This window comes from Pan troglodytes, chromosome 6 (assembly GCF_028858775.2).
Source record: "Pan troglodytes isolate AG18354 chromosome 6, NHGRI_mPanTro3-v2.0_pri, whole genome shotgun sequence".
NCBI lineage: Eukaryota > Metazoa > Chordata > Mammalia > Primates > Hominidae > Pan > Pan troglodytes.
The window spans coordinates 75,406,881-75,427,028 of record NC_072404.2 but is presented as its reverse complement, the minus strand read 5'-3'; the positions used below and the strand labels follow the sequence as shown (position 1 = coordinate 75,427,028).

The 20,148-nt window shown below is 46.1% G+C and overlaps 1 protein-coding gene across 11 annotated transcripts in view; it reads left to right on the top strand.

Annotated features, from left to right (window-relative positions):
• The window catches only part of LOC134810436 (putative postmeiotic segregation increased 2-like protein 3), a 54,481-nt gene extending 34,648 nt beyond the window's left edge, over positions 1–19,833 (top strand). For 7 of the 11 annotated variants that reach the window (XM_063814370.1, XM_063814363.1, XM_063814368.1 and 4 more), the window contains 4 exons: positions 8,026–8,152; positions 8,332–8,510; positions 15,040–15,171; positions 15,474–15,568. In XM_063814370.1, coding sequence (XP_063670440.1) covers positions 8,026–8,152; positions 8,332–8,390 — 186 coding nt within the window. In that variant the 3' untranslated portion in view covers positions 8,391–8,510; positions 15,040–15,171; positions 15,474–15,568. Of the gene's footprint in view, positions 1–8,025; positions 8,153–8,331; positions 8,511–14,892; positions 15,172–15,473; positions 15,569–19,696 lie in introns of those variants that run through there. The other 4 variants (XM_063814372.1, XM_063814374.1, XM_063814366.1 and 1 more) reach the window with 3 other exon arrangements.
• Positions 19,834–20,148: the final 315 nt, after the last annotated feature.

Below are 20,148 nucleotides of genomic sequence, written 5' to 3'. Positions count from 1 at the left end.
TGGCTCATGCTTGTAATCCCAGCACTTTGGGTGGCCAAGGGAGGAAGATTGCCTGAGGCCAGCAGTTCAAGACCAGTATAGGCAACATAGCAAGAGCCCATCTCTAAAAAAACCAAACCAAACCAAATTACCCAGGTGTGGTGGCTGGCACCTGTGTTCCAACTACTTGGGAGACTCATGTGACAGGAAGATCACTTGAGCCCAGGAGTTAGAAGCTGCAGTGAGCCATGATCTTGCCCCTGCACTCCAGTCTGGGCAACACAGCAAGATATTGTGTCAAAAAAAATTTTTTTTAATAAAAAATAAAAGAGTTACATGACATTCAGAGACCATCCAAAAAACCCGTGGGTTCCCGGCTGGGCTCAGTGGCTCATGCCTGTAATCCCAGCACTTTGGGAGGCCAAAGTGGGTGGATCACTTGAGGTCAGGAGTTTGAGACCAGCCTGGACAACATGGTGAAACCCCATCTCTACTAAAAATACAAAAAATTAGCCAGGCATGGTGGTGGATGCCTGTAATCGCAGCTACTCAGGAGAGGGCGCTGGAGAATCACTTGAACTCATAGTGCGCAGGTTGCAGGGAGCCAAGATCGCACCATTGTGCTCCAGCCTGGGCAACAAGAGCAAAACTCCATCTCAAAAAAAATAAAGAACCCGCGAGTGAGTTCCCACACGTTTTCCTAATGGGCTGCTGTTTTCCTAGGAGTCTCTCGCTCATAGAAAAGGCACAAACTGAAAGAGGAAGCAGATCCCATTGCTGTGGAAGTCCCATTGTTAGGAAGCTCTGCTTTTCTGGAGTTCAAATTCGCATTCATGACGCTTTAAACCGTCAGAGCTGGGTGGGTCCTCCTACAACAAAATAGTTTGCGCTCTCTCTCCTAGTTAACAGGCTTTCAAATATTAGAAGATCAATGTTCTGACCCCATTAAAATTTCTCTTTTGTGGAATGAAAAGCTCTGATTTAACTCATCTTCAAGCCTGGTTTGCATATTCCTCTCTCTTCCGGCCACCTTGTGTAGACACACTACACTGAGGCCGTGCCCATCGTAAATGTTATTGATACGTTGTCAAAAAATTGGCAAACCAGGCGCGGTGGCTCATGCCTGTAATCCTACCACTTTAAGAAGCAGAGGCAGACAGATCACCAGAGGTCAGAAGTTCGAGACCAGCCTGTCCAACATGTTTAAATCCGTCTCTACTAAAAATACAGAAAAAATGAGCTGGGCGTGGGGGTGTACATCTGTAATCCCAGCTACTTGGGAGGCTGAGGCAGGAGAATCGCTTGAACCTGGAAGGCGGAGGTTGCAGTGAGCCGAGATTGCATCACTGCAGTCCAGCCTGGGTGACAGAGCGAGACACCATCGCAAAAAAAAAAAAAAAAAAAAAAAGGCTAAAATACTTTTCTTTTCTTTTTTTGGAGACAGAGTCTCACTCTGTCGCCCAGGCTGGCACGTTTATGGCTCACTGCAGCCTCAAACTCCTGTGCTCAAGTGATCCTCCCACTTCAGCCTCCCAAGTAGCTGGGAGTATAGTCATATGCCACAATGCCCAGCGGATTTTTTTATTTTTAGTAGAGACAGGTTTCTCTATGTTGCCCAGGCTGGTCTTGAACTGGGCTCAAGTGATCCTCTTCTTTAACCTCCCAGTGTTGGGATTATAGGCATGAGCCACCACGGCTGGCCTAGAATACTTTTCTAAAGATAAATTTCTATTCTCTATTTGTTTATGTAATTCATGCAGGAAAGACAGTTTCTAAAATATTGAGTAGGCTTTTAAGCAGGAGGGTATTTTGTTTTGTTACCATCATGAGCTCATGGGTTTAAACAGATAGTAAATATTTCAGTACATAGAAGTTGTGATTCTTTTTGAAAATTAAGTGGTTCCATCTTTGGCCAGACAGAATCCCTTTAAGTTGGTTTCTGAGTCGTTTTGAAATATATTTGATATATATGATAGGAAATATATACATATAATATATGTTTTTAATAGCAAATATATACATATATATTTGATAGCATTATTTTCTATTTAGCATTTTATTTTGAAATCATTTCAGATTTTCAGAAAAATTGCAAGGATTTTACAAAGAAATCCCAGATACTTCCTTTTGTTCAGATACTTCATTCTTAACATTTTCCCACATTAATCATTTATATGCCTATATACGTATGTGTATATATATATTTATATATATATATATTCTGAACTATTTGAGAGTGGGTATAATGTGTCATGCCTCTTTACCCTATAAAGTTTTAGATTATAGCTCATAAAATCAAGAATATTCTATTAAATATCCATAGCACAGTAATTGAATTCAGGAAATTTATCATTGATTTAATACTTTTATCTAAACTATAGTTCATTTTCCAGTTTTGCCAATTTCCCAATAATTTCCTTTATAGCAATTTTTAATTTTTGGTAGAAGATTCAGTCTAGGACTGTTAATTGCCTTTAGTTTTCATGCTTTTTAAGTCTGTTTAATACGGATTTGTTCCTCAGTGCCATTATAACATTTGAAGAATACAGGCCAGTGATTTTATAGAAGTCTTTAAATTTAGGTTTCCCTGATGTTTCTTCATGATTAGATTTAGACTGTGAATTTTTGTCTGGAATGCTACATGGAACCTCTTAAATTTATGGCTCAGAACAGGATCTGTCTTGGGAAAATTCTGTGCATGCCTGAGAAGATGGCTTGTTCTGCTCTGGTTGGGTGGAGTGTTTGATAAGTGTTAATGAGATCAAGTTGGTTGGTTGTGTTGTTCAGGTGTACTATATCCTTGTTGATTGTGTGCCCACTTGTATCAATTGTGGGGGAGAGGGGATTGAAATCTGCTGCAGTTGTGGTTCTGTTTCTCTTTGCAATTTTACCACTTTTTGCTTTATGTGTTATGTTAGATACATAAATGTTCAAGGTTATTACGTCCTGTTGATTAATTAACCACTTTGTAAAATGGCCTTCCTTATCCCTGCTAATATTCCAGGCTGTGAAATGTACTTTGTTATTTATGTAGCATTCTTTTGAGTAATACATGCATGGTATATCTTATTCCATCCTTTTACTTTTAACCTATTTGCATCTTTATATCTAAAGTATTATTTCTTACAGGCAGCAAAATTTGGATCTTGCTTGTTTTCATCAGTCTATTTCTGTCTCATAATTGGGGATGTATAAACCATTTACATGTAATGTGATTATTGATAAAACGAGTTAGGTTATAGTCCGTTGTCTTTGCTTTCTTTTAGTCTCATCTTCTTTGTTTCTTTTTAAAATGTCTCTGTTTGTCTTCCTTCCTTTTGATTAGTTGAGAATTTTTTATGATTCTACTTTATATCTTTTGTTGGCTTTTTAGCTATCACACTGTTTTGTTATTTTAGTGAGTTAGAATTTATAGTATGCAACTTTAATTGTCATAGTTTATTCTTAAGTAATATCCATTTTTCTTAGAATAAGAGAAGCTTACAATAGGACACTTCCATTTCTCTCCTCTTGGTCTTTACACCGTTGTTCATTTTATTTTTACAGGTGGTATCAGTGCCACACACCATCTACTATGTTGTTGTTAATTAAACTGTATTTATTTATTTATTTATTTATTTATTTTGAGACAGGGTCTCACTCTGTCCCCCAGGCTGGAGTGCAGGGGTGCTATCTTGGCCCACTGCAACCTCTGTCTCCCGGGTTCAAGTGATTCTCGTGCCTCAGCCTCCTGGGTAGCTGGGATTACAGACACCCACCATCACACCCGGCTAATTTTTGTATTTTTAGTAGAGACGAGGTTTTGCCATGTTGGCCAGGCTGGTCTCGAACTCCTGACCTCAGGTCACCCATCTGCCTCAGCCACCCAAAGTGCTGGGATTACAAGTGTGAGCCACCACACTTGGCCCAGGTATCTTTTAAAGAGATTTAAGTAATGAGAGAAAATACACAGTTACCATTTCTGGTACTCTTCATTCCTTTGTGTAAATCTAAATTTTTATTTGCTGTCATTTTACTTCTGCCTGAAGGACTTTCTTTAACATTTCTTCTAGTTGATGATGAATTATTATATGTCTGCAAATGTCTTCATTGTGTCTTTGCTTTTAAAGGTGTTTTTGCTGGATTTTTCTCCACAGTGCTTTAAATATGTTTCTCTGTTGTCTTCCTGCTTACATTTTTTTCTAAGAGAAATCTGATCTCATACTCATGTTTGTTCCCCTATATATAACATGTCTTTTTTTCTTCCCCCCTTATTGTTTTAAACTTTTTATCACTAGTTTTGGACAATTTGATTGCAATATGTCATGGTATCTTTTTTTCATGTTTCTGTTTTGGGGATCATTGAACTTCTTGGATCTTTGTGGTGTCATCACTTGGGGAACATTTTTATCATTATCTCTTCATGTACCCGCCACCTCCCCTCCATTGATTCTTGTTGCCTGTATATTAGGCCACTTGAAATTTTCCCACAGCACACTGTTGCTCTTTATTTGCTTTTAATTCTTTTTTCTCTGTTTCATTTTATGTAACTTCTGTTGCTGTCTTTATATTCACTAATCTCTTTTTTCCACGATGCTGTTCATCTTTTCCAGTATAATTTTCATCTCAGATATTGTACTATCTGTAGAAGGTTAGCGTGGGTCTTTTTTACATCTTGCCTGTCTTGATTTTTTTGAACATTTGGAATAGAACGATGAACTCTCTCAGTGCTCTGTGCCGGTTGTGAACTCTGTGTCAATTCTGGGCCAGTTTTGATGGACTGATTCTTTTCTTCCTTATGGGTTGTAATTTCCTGCCCATTTTCCCATCCCACAACTCTTTCTCCTCACATCTGCCTCGGTTCTTCTTCCCTGCTCCATGGCCTGGAAACGCTCAAGGCAGAAGTTGATAGGTTCACCTTGTTTATTTCCCATCACTCATAGATAACTCTACTGCCTGATAATCAGTGCCTTGAAAACCACTGCTTCAGCCCAGGCGTGGTGGCTCATACCTGTAATCACAGCAACAACAACAACAAGGCTAAGGCGGGCGGATCACGAGGTCAGGAGTTCAAGACCAGCCTCGCCAACATGGTGAAACCCCATCTCTACTAAAAATATAAAAATTAGCCGGGCATGCTGGTGCACGCCTGTAATCCCAGCTACTGGGGAGGCTGAGGCAGAAGAATTGCTGGAACCCGGGAGACAGAGGTTGCAATGAGCCAAGATTGTGCCATTGCACCCCAGCCTGGAAGACAAGAGCGAGACTTCATCTCAAAAAACAAAAAACAAAAACAAAAACAAAAAAACAAATCATTGCTTCATATATGTTCTTGTTTTATTTTTCTTTCTGTTTTTGATTTTGTTGTTCTTTGGTGTGTGCTGTTTCAGGTTGGAGGGTATATCCAGTACTTGTTAATTTATCACACCTGAGGGCAGAGGTCCTCATGTCTCTGTCTATATGTTTTTTCTAATATATATATATTTTTCTTTGTAGAGACAGGGTCTTGCTATGTTGCCAAGGCTGGTCTCAAGCTCCTGGCCTCAAGCAATCCTTCTGCCTCAGCTTTCCAGAGTGCTGGGATTACAGGCATGAGCCACCACACCTGGCCTGGATCCAGTTTTATCCATGTCCAAATTTTTTTTTCCCTGAGCTGTTTTTGATTTTCTTCCACCTCATATGAACTGTAGTGTCAGCTTATCTAGTTCCAGGAAAAAGCTTTTTGGTATTTTTATTGGGATTGCATATTTATAAAGTAATTTAGGGAAACTGGTATCTCTGTATTATTAAGTTGACCTTAATACTACAACTAATTTTGTTGTTGTTTTTGGATTTTTAGTAGAGATGGGGTTTCACCATGTTGACCAGGCTGGTCTTGAACTCCTGACCTCAGGTGATCTGCCCGCCTCGGCCTTCCAAAGTGTTGGGATTACAGGCGTGAGCCACCGTGCCCAAGCACTTTTACTTTTTCTTAGTTATATTGCTCTAATTGTTTTCTCTTCTCTAATTGTAGATAATGAGCATTTTATTAATACCTTGTTCTTGATCTTAGTGGGAAGATACGTAGTTTTTCCCTGTTAAGTAAAATCCTGACTTTCGGACCGAGAAGACTGAGGCATAAGAGTGTGTGTGTGTGTGTGTGTGTGTGTGTGTGTATACACGCAAACTGTATATATGTGCTTGTGTGTAATTGAAATACATATGTCACATATCATATGTACTATGGCATATTAGGGTGTAATATTTATATTTGTGTATATAATATTGATGTTAATGAAGTATCCATCAGTTTCTATTTTCTTTAGTTTGTTTTTTTAAATCAGCTTTTTCTGTCAAGCTTTTTCAAGTATCTTCATGGATACAAGATTTTTCTTCTTTGCTGTGTTATAGAGGCTTATCATATTAATAGATTTCCAAATATTAAAGTAGTCTATATTATTGGAATAAGTCCTATTTGTCTGTTGTATATTATGTTTTTAATCTGGTACTGGATTTTGTTTGGTTATGTTTCATTTTGGGTATGTGTATTGATGTAAGTGGTATTGACATGTAATTTTATGTTATTTATTGGTCGATCAGTCTTCTAACCCCTACCACCTCCTTGCCTTCTGGACTAACTTAACCCAGAAAGTTATTACTCTGTCTCGGTGATTTTATCAGCTCCTGTGGCCTGCCTGTGGATAAGCTTGGATGTTCTGCTTTAGTTTCTCAGCCCACCAGCCTAGCAGCTCTGCCTCTGCTATCTCTTGGGATCTACATGGTCCTAGCTGTATCACTGGGTTTGAACCCCTTGTTGATATGTTCTTTATACATAACAGGATAATGCAACATGCTTACTGGGCACTTCCTTTTTCTAAACTGCAAGTTTGGGTGGGGCATGCTGGCTCAAGCCTGTAATCCCAATACTTTGGGAGGCCAAGGCAGGTGGATTGCTGGAGCCCAGGAGCTTTGCATTTTTCTGTTTTTTTTTTTTTTTTTTTTTTTTTGAGACAAGGTCTCGCTCTGTTGCCTAGGCTGGAGTGCAGTGTTGCATTCACAGCTCACTGTAGCCTTGACCTCCCAGGCTCAAGCCATCCTCCTGCCTTAGCCTCCCAAGTAGCTGGAACTACAGGCATGTGCCATGATGCCCAGCCAATTTTTTAAAAAATTTTTATTTTTAGTAGAGATAAGGTTCTTACTATGTTGCCCAACCTGGTCTCGAACTCCTGAGCTCAAACGATCTTCCCATCTCGGCCTCCCAAAGTGCTAGGATTATAGGCATGAGCCACCATGCCCAGCCCCAACCTCTTAAAAATTGAAGCTGCTTCATGTTTGCCATTGGTACTTTTACACCTCATCATATTCTTCCTCCCCTTCATCCCATAGAATACACAATTCATCTTTAAGGACTTCAAGTTAACTGAGTCTGTGAAGCCTAATCTGATGGCATAAAGTTAAAATAATTTGATCCTCTTTTGTTAAATCATTCTGCACCTTGTCTGCATTACTCTAATAACAGATTTGGGCATTCATTCATTTAACGAATATTTATTGCTGTGAGATTGAGATGTTTGAGATAAAACTCAGCCATGCAGATAGCCAGAGGCCACTGGCTATGAGAATAAAAAAGACAAAAGAACAAGGAGCTGAAACCAGGTGAGAGCCCCAGAGCAGTGAGTTAGGAAGAAGAAGACCAGGAACTGAGTGGTGGGCACTCCAACATGAAGAGGTCCCGGAGAAGGGGAGGGCCTGGCAGCAAAGAAGTGACAAGGAGTAAAATGCTTGTGTTTGTTTACATGTTTATCTCCTTATTAGGTTGTCTGCTTTCTGAGAGCAGGCATGGTGTTTCACTCATCTCATATCCCCAAAACTCAGTTCAGTTGCAAAATAGGAGTTCAGTTGTGTTTTGGGTTTTTATTTTTGTATATATATAAAGGACCCCAAAGGATATGTGTTTCCAATATGATTTCCCTTCCATAATCTGTAACATAAAATAAGGTATGGTTAACTTTACGAGTGAGCTTTGTAAAATGTTATCCCCCTATCCCTTTTCCATATCTCCCAATTCTGATCATGTTGCCATTACAGGGGCCAGTGTCATTCAAAGATGTGGCTGTGGATTTCACCCAGGAGGAGTGGTGGCAACTGGACCCTGATGAGAAGATAACATACGGGGGTGTGATGTTGGAGAACTACAGCCATCTAGTTTCCTTGGGTGAGGATAGCTTGCTTTCTGAATGCTCTCAGTTGAATGGGGTTTTATGCTTGAGTTTGAAGAAATAAGTGACAACAGCATTTAATTCCTTGTGGGCAGTAGCTGCAGTGTTTATATTATTCTTCATTGAAAGGTTCTAACTTTGATAAGGTAAAAAATGGAGCATTTCTGTTATGCAGCTTATGAGGTGGCAACATCTTGTACTTCGGAGATTCTGAAGCCGAGCAACTTGCCCTAGTCCTTCTTCTTTTCCCATTAACAAGATATGATATCACCAAGCCAAACGTCATCATTAAGTTGGAGCAGGGAGAGGAGCTGTGGATAACGGGAGGTGAATTTCCATGTCAACATAGTCCAGGTAAGTTAGTAGAGTATCAAATGTTAAAAAATGCTCATCCCAGACCTTTGGGAGTGACTAAAGAGTTGTTTATATGTATTCGGTACCCTCAGTAACACCTCCCAACCCCCAAATATCACTTTCCTTCCCGCACACATACATGAACTCTTTTGTTTATTTTATATTTGATTTACATTGGTAGGGATTTTTTCATTCTAACCTATACTGGGGACCCATTCACTTCCTCTTCCTCCAGCATTATCGGTCACTTATTTACTCCCTTGCCATTAGAGAATTGTTGTGGGCTGTTTGTTTGTTTTTTTGTTTGGTTTTTGGAGACGGAGTCTTGTTCTGTCACCCAGGCTGGTGTGCACTGGTATGATCTCAGCTCACTGCAACCATCACCTCCCAGGTTCAAGTGATTCTCCTTCCTCAGCCTCCTGAGTAGCTGGGATTTCAGGCACATGCCACCAAGCCTGGCTAATTTTTGTATTTTTAGTAGAGACAGGGTTTCACCATGTTGGCCATGCTGATCTTGAACTCCTGGCCTCAAGTGATCCACCCACCTCAGCCTCCCCAGGTGCTGAGATTACAGTCCTGAGCCACTGCTCCTGGCCTTACAGAATTGTTTCATTTTGGGGCATTCAGAAGTCTGACATAAAAAATTAACTTGAGACTTTTATGTTCATTCTTTTTATCTTCCATTTTCTTTCCTTCCTTGCTTTAAAAATACCTTGGACTTATTTTCTGCCCTCGATTTTATTTATTTCTTTAGGCATTCAGATACCAAAACCTCGTCCTCCACCTGTGCTTGTGAATTGAGTCACAGCTTGTGGTGTACCTTATTTCCCCAAGTCCATGCTCAGTTGATGTGATGATGTAGCGCTCCCTCAGCTTTCCCCTCTTTCCCCAATGCTCATTTATGACCTGTCTGTGTGTTCATTTCCCCTTCCCCATAACTGGAATCATGCTCTGTCCATAGTAGACATTCAGGAAGTGTGAATTTCATAAGTGAATGTCAGTTCCTTTTCTTGCCTTTTCAGGAGTGTCCTCTTAGAACCCATTTTCCACTTTTTTGGTTTTCTTTGTATCCCGTAAAAGAGTTTATCTAATCTCAACTTCTAAGACCTTTTTTCCTGTGTATTTTTGCAGCTTGCCTCCAAATTGATATGTCTGACACTTTTAACCTAGTTGAATATTTTACTTGACAATATAGCAGTACCAGTGAGATAGTTCACTTCCTTCTTTCTCAGAATGTCTGATGATAAACTGTGCACATTCCAAAATCATGAATTCTGTCTACCTTCCTCACCTCCCACTATTTGATTGTGCTAGTCTTCTCTCCATGGTTTGTGTTCTTTGTCTTCTGTGAAATGCCTTGCAGATCGTCAGCACATTCTGTTTCTTTTGACATTAGTGTTCAGTATTCTCCCATACCTGGATTACAGTGGATCCATCTTCCATTCAAATGATCATTGTCCTTTTCCTTCATCTGCATTTTACTTGCTGAGATAATACATATTTTCCCTTCCTTTCTTCCTCTCTTCCCTCCCCCCTTCCTCCCTCCCTCGCTCCCTTCCTTCCTTCCATTTTGAGATAGTGTCTCACTCTTGTCGCCCAGGCTGGAGTGCAATGGCATGATCTCAGCTCACTGCAGCCTCCCCCTCCCAGGTTCAAGCGATTCTCCTGCCTCAGCCTCCCAAAGTAGCTGGGATTACAGGTGCACACCACCATGCCTGGCTAATTTTTATATTTTTAGTAGAGACGGGGTTTCACCATATTGGTCAGGCTGGTCTCTAACTCCTGACCTTGTGATCCACCTGCCTCGGCCTCTCAAAGTGCTAGGATTACAGGCCTGAGCCACTGTGCCCAGCCTACTTATTTATTGAGACAGAGTCTCACTCTGTCACTGAGGCTGGAGTGCAGTGGCACAATCTTGGCTCACGATAACCTCTGCCTCCCAGGTTCAAGTGATTCTTGTGCCTCAGCCTCCCGAGTAGCTGAGATTACAGGCATGCACCATCACGCCCGGCCTATTTTTGTATTTTTAGTAGAGACGGGGTTTCAGTCTGTTGGCCAGGAGTTCTCTGTTGAACTCTTGGCCTTGTGATCTGCCCACCTCAGCTTCCCAAAGTGCTGGGATTACAGGCGTGAGCCACTGCACCCAGCCCCCTTCATTTAATTTTAAATTGTGGTTAAAAAAACACGTAACATGGCCAGGCACGGTGGCTCATGCCTGTAATCCCAGCACTTTGGGAGGCCGAGGCGGGCGGATCACGAGGTCAGGAGATCGAGACCATCCTGGCAAACACGGTGAAACCCCGTCTCTACTAAAAATACAAAAAAATTAGCCGGGCGTGGTGGCGGGCACCTGCAGTCCCAGCTACTTGGGAGACTGAGGCAAGAGAATGGCCTGAACCCGGGAGGCAGAGCTTGCAGTGAGCGGAGATCACACCGCTGCACTCCAGCCTGGGCGACAGAGCCAGACTCCATCTCAAAAAACAAAAACGTAACATACAATTTACCGTCTTAACCATTTTTAAGTGTACGGTAATGTTAACTGTATTTGCATTGTTGAGCAATAAACTTTAGCGTTGTGCGTTGTGTGTCGGGTTTTGTCGAGCACGTGACAGCGCGTAGTAGGTGTGGAGTGTGGCTCGTCAGCAAGCACTCTGGCAGGTCGTGCTTTCACCATCTTCATCCCTACTTACTGTGCTCCCGCTCCCTTGGGTCCCAGGATCCCACTCCTTCGATGAAACTCAGTCTTCCATCTCTGCCTGGTGCTTCTGCCCTGGTTTCTGCTCAACTCGGCGCCGTGTCTCTGTTCCCCAAAGTTCTGTTTCTGTTCTGTGCTGCCCCCTCCCCCTGACCCCGTTTTGTCTTTTTTAAGAGACAAGGTCTCGGCCGGGCATGGTGGCTCACACCTGTAATCCCAGCACTTGGGGAGGCTGAGGCGGGTGGATCACTGGAGGTCAGGAGTTCCAGACCAACCTGGCCAACAGAATGAGACTACTAAGAATACAAAAATTACCTGGGCGTGGTGACACGCGCCTGTAGTCCCAGATACTTGGAGGCTGAGGCACAAGAATTGCTTGAACCCGGGAGGCGGCAGTTGTGGTGAGGAGAGAACGCACCACTGCACTCTGGTGCAGAGCCTGGGCGACAGAGCGAGACTCTGTCTTAAAGAAATAAATAAATAAAGACTCTTTCGAGGCCAGGCATGGTGGCTCATGCCTGTAATCCCAGCGCTTTGGGAGACCGAGGTGGGTGGATCACCTGAGGTCAGAAGTTCAAGACCAGCCTGGTCAACATGGTGAAACCCCGTCTCTACTAAATATACAAAAATTAGCCGGGCATGGTGGCAGGCACCTGTAATCCCAGCTAGTCAGGAGGCTGAGGCAGGAGAATCGCTTGAACCTGGGAGGCGGAGGTTGCAGTGAGCTGAGATCGTGCCATTGCACTCCAGCCTGGGCAACAAGAGTGAAACCTCATTCAAAAAAAAAAAAAAAACTCTTTCTAGAGAGAGAAAGAGATGAGAGAGAGAGGGGAGAGGGGGAGAGAGAGAGAGAGAGAGAGATCGAGATCTCCATCCCTGTCGCCCAGGCTGGGAGTGCGGAGGTGCTATCATGGCTTACTGCAGCCTCCAACTCCTGGACTCAAGAGATCCTCCACCCCACCTTCCAAGTAGCTGGCACTACAGGTGCGCACAGCTGACCATGCCTGGCTAATTTTAAAAGTTTTAGGTAAAAATGGGGTGTCCCTATGTTGTCCAGGCTGGAGTGCTGTGGCGTGATCATAGCTCATGGCAGCTTTGAACTCCTGGGCTCGAGCAACCCTCCCACCTCAGCTTCCACATAGCTGGGACTACAGGCCTGCCCACCACGCCCAGCTAATTTTTAAAAATTTTCTATAGAAGTGGAGTCTTGCTGTGTTGCTCAGGCTGGTCTCCAACTCCAGACCTCAAGCCGTCCTCCCACCTCTACTTTCCAAAGTGTTGGGATGACAGGCATGAGCCACAGCACCCGGCCTGTCTGTTCTGGACACACTTGGAGCACTTCTTGCTCTTCCACACCATCTCAATGACCAGGGTTGTCCAGATGGCTCCTAAAGGCTCCCAACAGGGCATATCATGTGAGGACTGCATTTCATCTGTTTGTAGGACAGTTGTATGTACCTTTTTCATACCTCAGACCCTGTCTAAATCTGAAGTGGTGGTATTTGCTTCCTCTCCCAGCCTTTCACCTCCTGTGCGTTCACTAAATTCACCAGTCACTAAAGCATGAAACTGACAGATTTTACTCTGAACGTCTTTTTCCTTCTGGGAGGTGCCAGGTCCTAGACAGCTGTCTCCATTTTTCTGTTCTTTGCATTCTCACTGGTCTCCCCTGGCCCCTCCTTCTGTACTTTAAGTATTAGTTTGCCTATTGCAGCAGTCTTCTCTTTGATCTTCCTGATTGCCATCTCCTTCTGTCATCGTTCAGTCTACCCATTCTCTTGAGACTAATCTTCCTAAAGCATGGATCTAAATAATTTAGGCCAGGCGCAGTGGCTCACACCTGTAATCCCAGCACTGTGGGATGTGGAGGCAAGTGGATTACCTGAGGTCAGGAGTTCGAGACCACCCTGGCCAACCCGTCTCTACTAAATATAGAAAAATTAGCCAGGCGTGGTGGTGCACGCCTGTAATCCCAGCTACTCCAGAGGCTGAGGCAGGAGAATCACTTGAACCCAGGAGGTAGAGGCTGCAGTGAGCTGAGATCGCGCCACTATACTCCAGCCTGGGTGACAGAGCAAGACCGTCTCAAAATGAATAAATCAATCTATCATTTACCTGCTCGAAAACTTTCAGTGGCTCCCAACTGTGGTCGGTTTAGATGCTTAGCTCATTAGAATGCCATCCAAGCTCTAGATCTGTGGCTTTCAAGCTGGGCTTTGAGACGCATCATGAGTTCAAAGGGGAGAGTGAGGGGAAGAAGCTGAATTGGGGATTTCTGGTTTTCTAGCCCGTTGTCAATCTTTGGGTTTTATTCCTTTTTCAGATTGTGCTTCCATTTAAAAAAATGAGTTCCAGTTTAAAAATATATATATATATGCTGGACTGGGCATGGTGGCTTATGCCTGTAATCCCAGCACTTTGAGTGGTCGAGGTGGGCAGATCACTTGAGCCCAGGAGTTCGAGGTCAGCCTGGGCAACATAGGGAGACCCCATTTCTACAAAAAAATTTAAAAATTAGCCAGAAGTGGTGGCATGCACTTGTAGTCCCAGCTATTCAGGAGGCTGAGGTGGGAGTATTGCTTGAGCCCAGGAGGTCAAGGCTGCAGTGGGCTGTGATAGTGCCACTGCACTCCAGCCTGGGTGACAGGGTGAGACCCTTTCTCAAAAAAAAGAGAAAAAGCTAAATTAGCTGGGCATGGTGGCACGCACCTGTAGTCCCAGCTACTTGGGAATGTTGAGGTAAAAGAGGATTGCTTGAGCTCAGAGTTCTCAGGTTGCAGTGAGCTATGATTGTGCCACTGCACTCCAGCCTGGGCAAGAGTGATACCCTGATTCTGTAAAAAAAGAAAGAAAGAAAAGTGCTTGAAAACCATTGCAGTAAATGATCCATTCTAAACTATTTTTGGCCATGACTCCCACTGTTTACCCATCCCACAAAGTGTTGATTTCCTACTTCTATTAGAACATGTCACATTCATTCACAAAATATGTACTGATCATTAACTATTTGCCTGCCACTGTTAAGCACTGGGAATAAGACAGTGAACTGAACACGTTACCCTAATAATTGTACACTTTATTGCAGGAAAAGATGGACACTAAAATATATGTGTCAAGGCTGGGCGTGGTGGCTCATGCCTGTAACCCTAGCACTTTGGGAGGCCGAGGTCAGGAGTTCGAGACCAGCCTGGGTAACATGGCGAAACCCCGTCTCTACTAAAAATACAAAAATTAGCCAGAAATCACTTGAACATGGGAGGCTAAGGTTGCAGTGAGCCGAGATCGTGCCACTGTACTCCATCCTGGGCAACAGAGCAAGACACTGTCTCAAAAAGTAACAATAATAAACAAAATAAAATATATGTGTCAAATGGTGACAATTACTGTGAGGGGAAAGAAGTTCCTTGGGAGTGGGAAGTGATTACTTTTTATAAGGTGGTTGAGAAAGGACTCACTGATAAGATACTTAGAGAGCTGAAGGAGGTGGAGAGAGCGCCATGCTTACCTCCAAAGGAACAGCATTCCAGAGAGGAATATGCATGGCATGTTTAGAACAGCAGAAAAAGCCAATGAGGCTGGAGCGAAGTTCAGCAAAGGCAAAGGTGGAGAGAGTTGAGATCCAAGAGGGAGTAGGGAGTCATGTCACGCCTTGGTGAGGATCATAAGGATTGTCTTTTACTCTGGCAGGACATTTTGACCTCTGCTGTGGCAGAACCTCCAAGGCGAGGAGGCTGTGGGGAACCCTGGGGAGGTGTCTAGGGCAGCTCTGCCTTTTGCCCAGCCTGGGGAGTCCAGTGGCATCAGCCTAAGCCCCTCCCACCCTCCTCTGGGCAGATCGTGAAGAAGTCATGCTACCCACGCTGGAATGAGACGTTTGAATTTGAGCTGCAGGAGGGGGCCATGGAGGCGCTGTGCGTGGAGGCCTGGGACTGGGACCTTGTCAGCCGAAACGACTTCCTGGGCAAAGTGAGCACCACCGCCCCGCTCCCCCTCCTCCCCCGGCAGGCTGCACCTGCTGTCCCCCAGCATCTGGCTCCATTGCAGCCGTCCCATCCTCAGGGACCTCCCTCCGGCTTCCCCAAAGAGAGACACTCAGGAAGCCTGGGACTACCCCCCCACCTCCACCGTCTGCCAGAACCAGCAACTTCCCCCCACCACCACTGGCACTCAGGGACCCTTGGAAGGCGCCCCTCCCCAATAAGAACAGTAGTTGGCAAGGAGGAGACCCAGGTCTCCCAGCTCCAGGAAAACTGCCACTATGTCCCCAGGTGGTGATCGATGTCCAGAGACTGCGGGTGGCGCAGCAGGAGGAGGGCTGGTTCCGGCTGCAGCCCGACCAGTCCAAGAGCCGGCGGCATGACGAGTAAGTGCATGGAGCTGGGCAGCCGGCCTCAAGGGGTGGGGTGGGGGCTGACATTTGGGAATTGGCTACAGGCAGGCAGGGCAGGGCAGGGGGGCTGCTCAGGGGTGAGAGGTCAGGAGACACAGCTCCAGGGTCCCCTCAGCCCCTGCCCACCTAGCCAGCATCCTTCTCATCCCGGCTGGGCTCCACCTCCCCTTTATTTATTATTTATTATTTATTTATTTATTTATTTATTTATTTATTTATTTATTTATTTATTTATTTTGAGATGGAGTCTCACTCTGTCCCCAGGCTGGAGTGCAATGGCGTGATCTCGACTCACTGCAGGCTCCGCCTCCCGGGTTCACGCCATTCTCCTGCCTCAGCCTCCCAAGTAGCTGGAACTACAGGCACCCGCCACCGTGCCTGGCTAATTTTTTGCATTTTTAGTAGAGACAGGGTTTCACCATGTTAGCCAGGATGGTCTCGATCTCCTGACCTTGTGATCCACCCGCCTCGGCCTCCCCAAGTACTGGGATTACAGGCATGAGCCACCGCGCCCGGCCCCTCCCCTTTATTTTTCCCCACAGTTCTGCATTCAGCTCAGCTCTGTCTTCTGTCTTTTTTTTTTTTTTGAGATGGAGTCTTGCTCTGTCACCCAGGCTGGAGTGCAGCGGCACAATCTTGGCTCACTGCAACCTCCACCTCCTGGGTTCCAGTGATTCTCCTGCCTCAACCTCCTGATTAGCTGGGATTACAACTGTGTGCCACCATGCTCGGCTAATTTTTGTATTTTTAGTAGAGACAGGGTTTCACCATGTTGGCCAAGTTGGTCTCGAACACCTGACCTCAAGTGATCCACCTGTCTCAGCCTGCCAAAGTGCTAGGATTACAGCCATGGGCCACCGCACCCGGCCAGGTCTGTCTTCTTAGCTCACAGTTTGTACAGGTCTCCTGCTTTCTGCCTCTGGAAGTTTCTGAAACAAGTACTCAGACATTTTCCCTTTGAAAATTTCCCTGCAGACTTCAGACCAGGGTTCAAGTCTCCAAGGTCAGTGTCCCTGAGCCATAGCTCCAACTCCCTATGCCAGATTCTCCAGGAATAGGGTTGTGAGATAAGATAGGACACCGTTGGCCAGGAGTGGTGGCTCATGCCTGTAATCCCAGCTCTTTGGGAGGCCAAGGTGGGAGGATCACTTGGGGCAAGGAGTTTGAGACCAGCCTGGGCAAGAAAGTGAGACTCCGTCTCTACAAAGAAATAAAAATTAGGCCAGGCGCGGTGGCTCACGCCTGTAATCCCAGCACTTTGGGAGGTCGAGGTGGGCGGATCACCTGAGGTCAGGAGTTTGAGACCAGCCTGGCCAGATGGCGGGCGCCTGTAATCCCAGCTACTCGGGAGGCTGAGGCAGGCAGAATTGCTTGAACCCCGGAGGCAGAGGTTGTAGTGAGCCAAGATTGCGCCACTGCACTCTAGCCTGAGTGACAAAGCTAGACTCTGTCTCAAAAAAAAAAAAAAGAACACCCAGTTAAAACTTAATTTCAGATAAACAGTGAATACTTTTTTTTTTTTTTTTGAGCAGAATCTCACTCTGTCACCTAGGCTGGATGGAGTGCAGTGGCACGGGCTTGGCTCACTGCAACCTCCGCCTCCCAGGTTCAAGCAATTCTCATGCCTCAGCCTCCCAAGTAGCTGGGATTACAGGCATGCACCTGTACCACCAGTGCAGTGGTGATCATAGCTCACTGTAGCCTCCACCTCCTGGGTGCAAGCAGTCCTCCCACCTCAACGTTCCAGGTAGCTAGGACCACCTCACCTGGCTAATTTTTTGTAGTTTTAGTAGAGATGGGGTTTCACCGTGATGGCCGGGCTTGATGTTGAACTCCTGACCTGTGCCCGGCTGTGAATACTTTTTTAGTATAAGAATAACCGCTGGGCGTGGTGACTCACACCTGTAATCCCAACACTTTGGGAGTTTGAGGCGGGTGGATCACTTGAGGTCAAGAGTTCGAGACCAGCCTGGCCAACATGGTGAAACACCGTCTCTACTAAAAGTACAAAAAGTGGTGGTGGGCACCTGTAATCCAAGCTACTTGGGAGGCTGAAGCAGGATAATTGCTTGAACCCAGGAGACGGAGGTTGCAGTGAGCCGAGATCCCACCACTGCACTCCAGCCTCGGTGACAAGAGCGAAACTCCGTCTCAAGAAAACAGCCAGGTGCGGTGGCTCATGCCTGTAATCTCAGCACTTTGGGTGGCCGAGGCGGGTGGATCATGAGATCAGGAGTTCAAGACCAGCCTGGCCAACATGGTGAAATCCCGTCTCTACTAAAAATACAAAAATTTCCCGGATATGGTGGCGGGCACCTCTAATCTCAGCTACTTGGGAGGCTGAGGATGGAGAATTGCTTGAACCTGGGAGGTGGAGGTTGCAGTGAGCCGAGATCGCGCCACTGCACTCCAGCCTGGGTGACAGAGCAGGACTCCATCTCAGCAAAAAAAAATAATAATAATAAAGAAGAAGAATGACCATGCACTATTTGAGACATACCTATACTAAAAATATTCAAATTTAGGCCGGTTATGGTGGCGCATGCCTGTAATCTCAGCACTTTGGGAGGCCAAGGCAGGAGGATCACTTGAGCCCAGGAGTTCAAGACCAGCCTAGGCAACATAGCAAGACCCCATCTCTAAAAAAAATAGTTAATAAGTAAATAAAATATTCACATTTAACTGGGTGTCTTGGGTCGTTTTGCTAAATCTGGCAGCCTGTCTAGGAAGCCCTCTGGCTTGTTTGCTGTGGCCCACAGCCCTCAATGGCTCAGCTTTGTGTCCCTGTGGAAGGCCCCAGACCCCCATTCCCCCAGTTCCCATCCTTAACAGGGTAGGAGCAGGTGGACGGCTGTGTGTCCAGCACAAGGTGTTTCCATAGAACCAGCCAAGGCCCATCTTGCCATCTTATTTTTTATTTTTATTTTTTTTGAGACAGAGTCAGGCTGGAGTGCAGTGGTGCAATCCTGGCTCACTGCAACCTCTGCCTCCTGGGTTGAAGCGCTTCTCCTGCCTCAGTCTCCCGAGTAGCTACGATTACAGGCACCTGCCACAATGCCTGGCTAATTTTTATATATATATTTTAATACAGATGGGGTTTTGCCGTGTCAGCCAGGCTGGTCTTGAACTCGTGACCTCAAGTGATCTGCCTGCCTTGGCCTCCCAAAGTGCTGGGATTACAGGCATGAGCCACTGCGCCAGGCCCAGGGGCCCATCTTAACACTGCTCTGTGCATGAGGCTCATGCTGAGCAGGGGCAGTGGGAGCCTTAGAGGCTCCCACTTGGTCCACACCCTCCTCTGTTCTGAACTTCCCTATCAGAACAGGGAAGCTGGGAAGCTCAATCTAATGTGGCAAGTTGCTGAACTGGCTCGGGTCTCAGTTTCCCTATTAGGTTGTTATGAGGGTTGGGGATTTGCTTCTGCTGTAAAGTGTACCCATGATGGTGCCATTATCTGGGAGTTGATAGATTCAAGGCTGGCAGCTCCACATACCCAAGCTTGGAGGTGGCAGGGAGCCAGACCTCGAAGACAGATAGAGGTGCCTTGAGTGCAGAGACAGGAAGGGCTTTCCAAAAACAGAAAATAAATAGCCCGGGCAGAGCCTGGGAGGCAGAGCTGTGCAGGGCACCCGGATGGAGGGCATGAGCAGAGAGATGGGAGGCTGGCCCCAAGGGAAAAAACTGGAGGCCATGGGAGCGGTGTGGTCCAGGGTGGCCTGAGTCCCTGGTGGAGAGGTCACAGGCTGCCCATTCCAGGGGCAACCTGGGCTCCTTGCAGCTGGAGGTTCGGCTGCGGGACGAGACGGTGCTGCCCTCCAGCTACTACCAGCCACTGGTGCACCTGCTGTGCCACGAGGTCAAGCTGGGCATGCAGGTGAGGGGGCCTGGGCAGGGTGGGAGGGTCCAGTGGCAGTAGGCCTGTGCGCCTGTCCTTCTAAACCCATTCTGCAGAGCAGAAACCTGAGGTCTGGGGATGTGAGGAGCTGGCCAGTGTCCAGGGCCCCGTCCCCAGCCACCCCTTGGGAAAATGTCCTCTTTCCCTGGGATGCTCTGAGGTCCTCAGAGGGAAAGGTTCGGGATCCCCCGTGCCTCTCCCTGCAGGGCCCAGGGCAGCTGATCCCACTCATCGAGGAGACAAGCAGCACCGAGTGTCGCCAGGACGTGGCCACGAACCTGCTCAAGCTCTTCCTGGGGCAGGGGCTGGCCAAGGACTTCCTGGACCTGCTCTTCCAGCTGGAGCTGAGTCGCACCAGTGAGGCCTGGGAAGGAGCTGGGCCCAGAACACTGGGAGGTGTTTGGGGGTGGGTGGGCTCCTCCTGTAGGAGGCAGATGGGGTCAGACAGGAGGGAGGCAAGGAACAGAACCAAGGGCAGAGGTGGGACAGTGGGCTGGGAGGTGGCGAGGAGGCCCTTTATTGAGGGGCCAGCTTAGATCCCCCAGCCCCAAGGTCCTCTGTCCTCCCCCTCCCCCAAAAGCTTTGTCCCAACCCCCTACCCACTGGGACCTCTGTTTGTAGGTGAGACCAACACCCTGTTCCGGAGCAACTCTGGCCT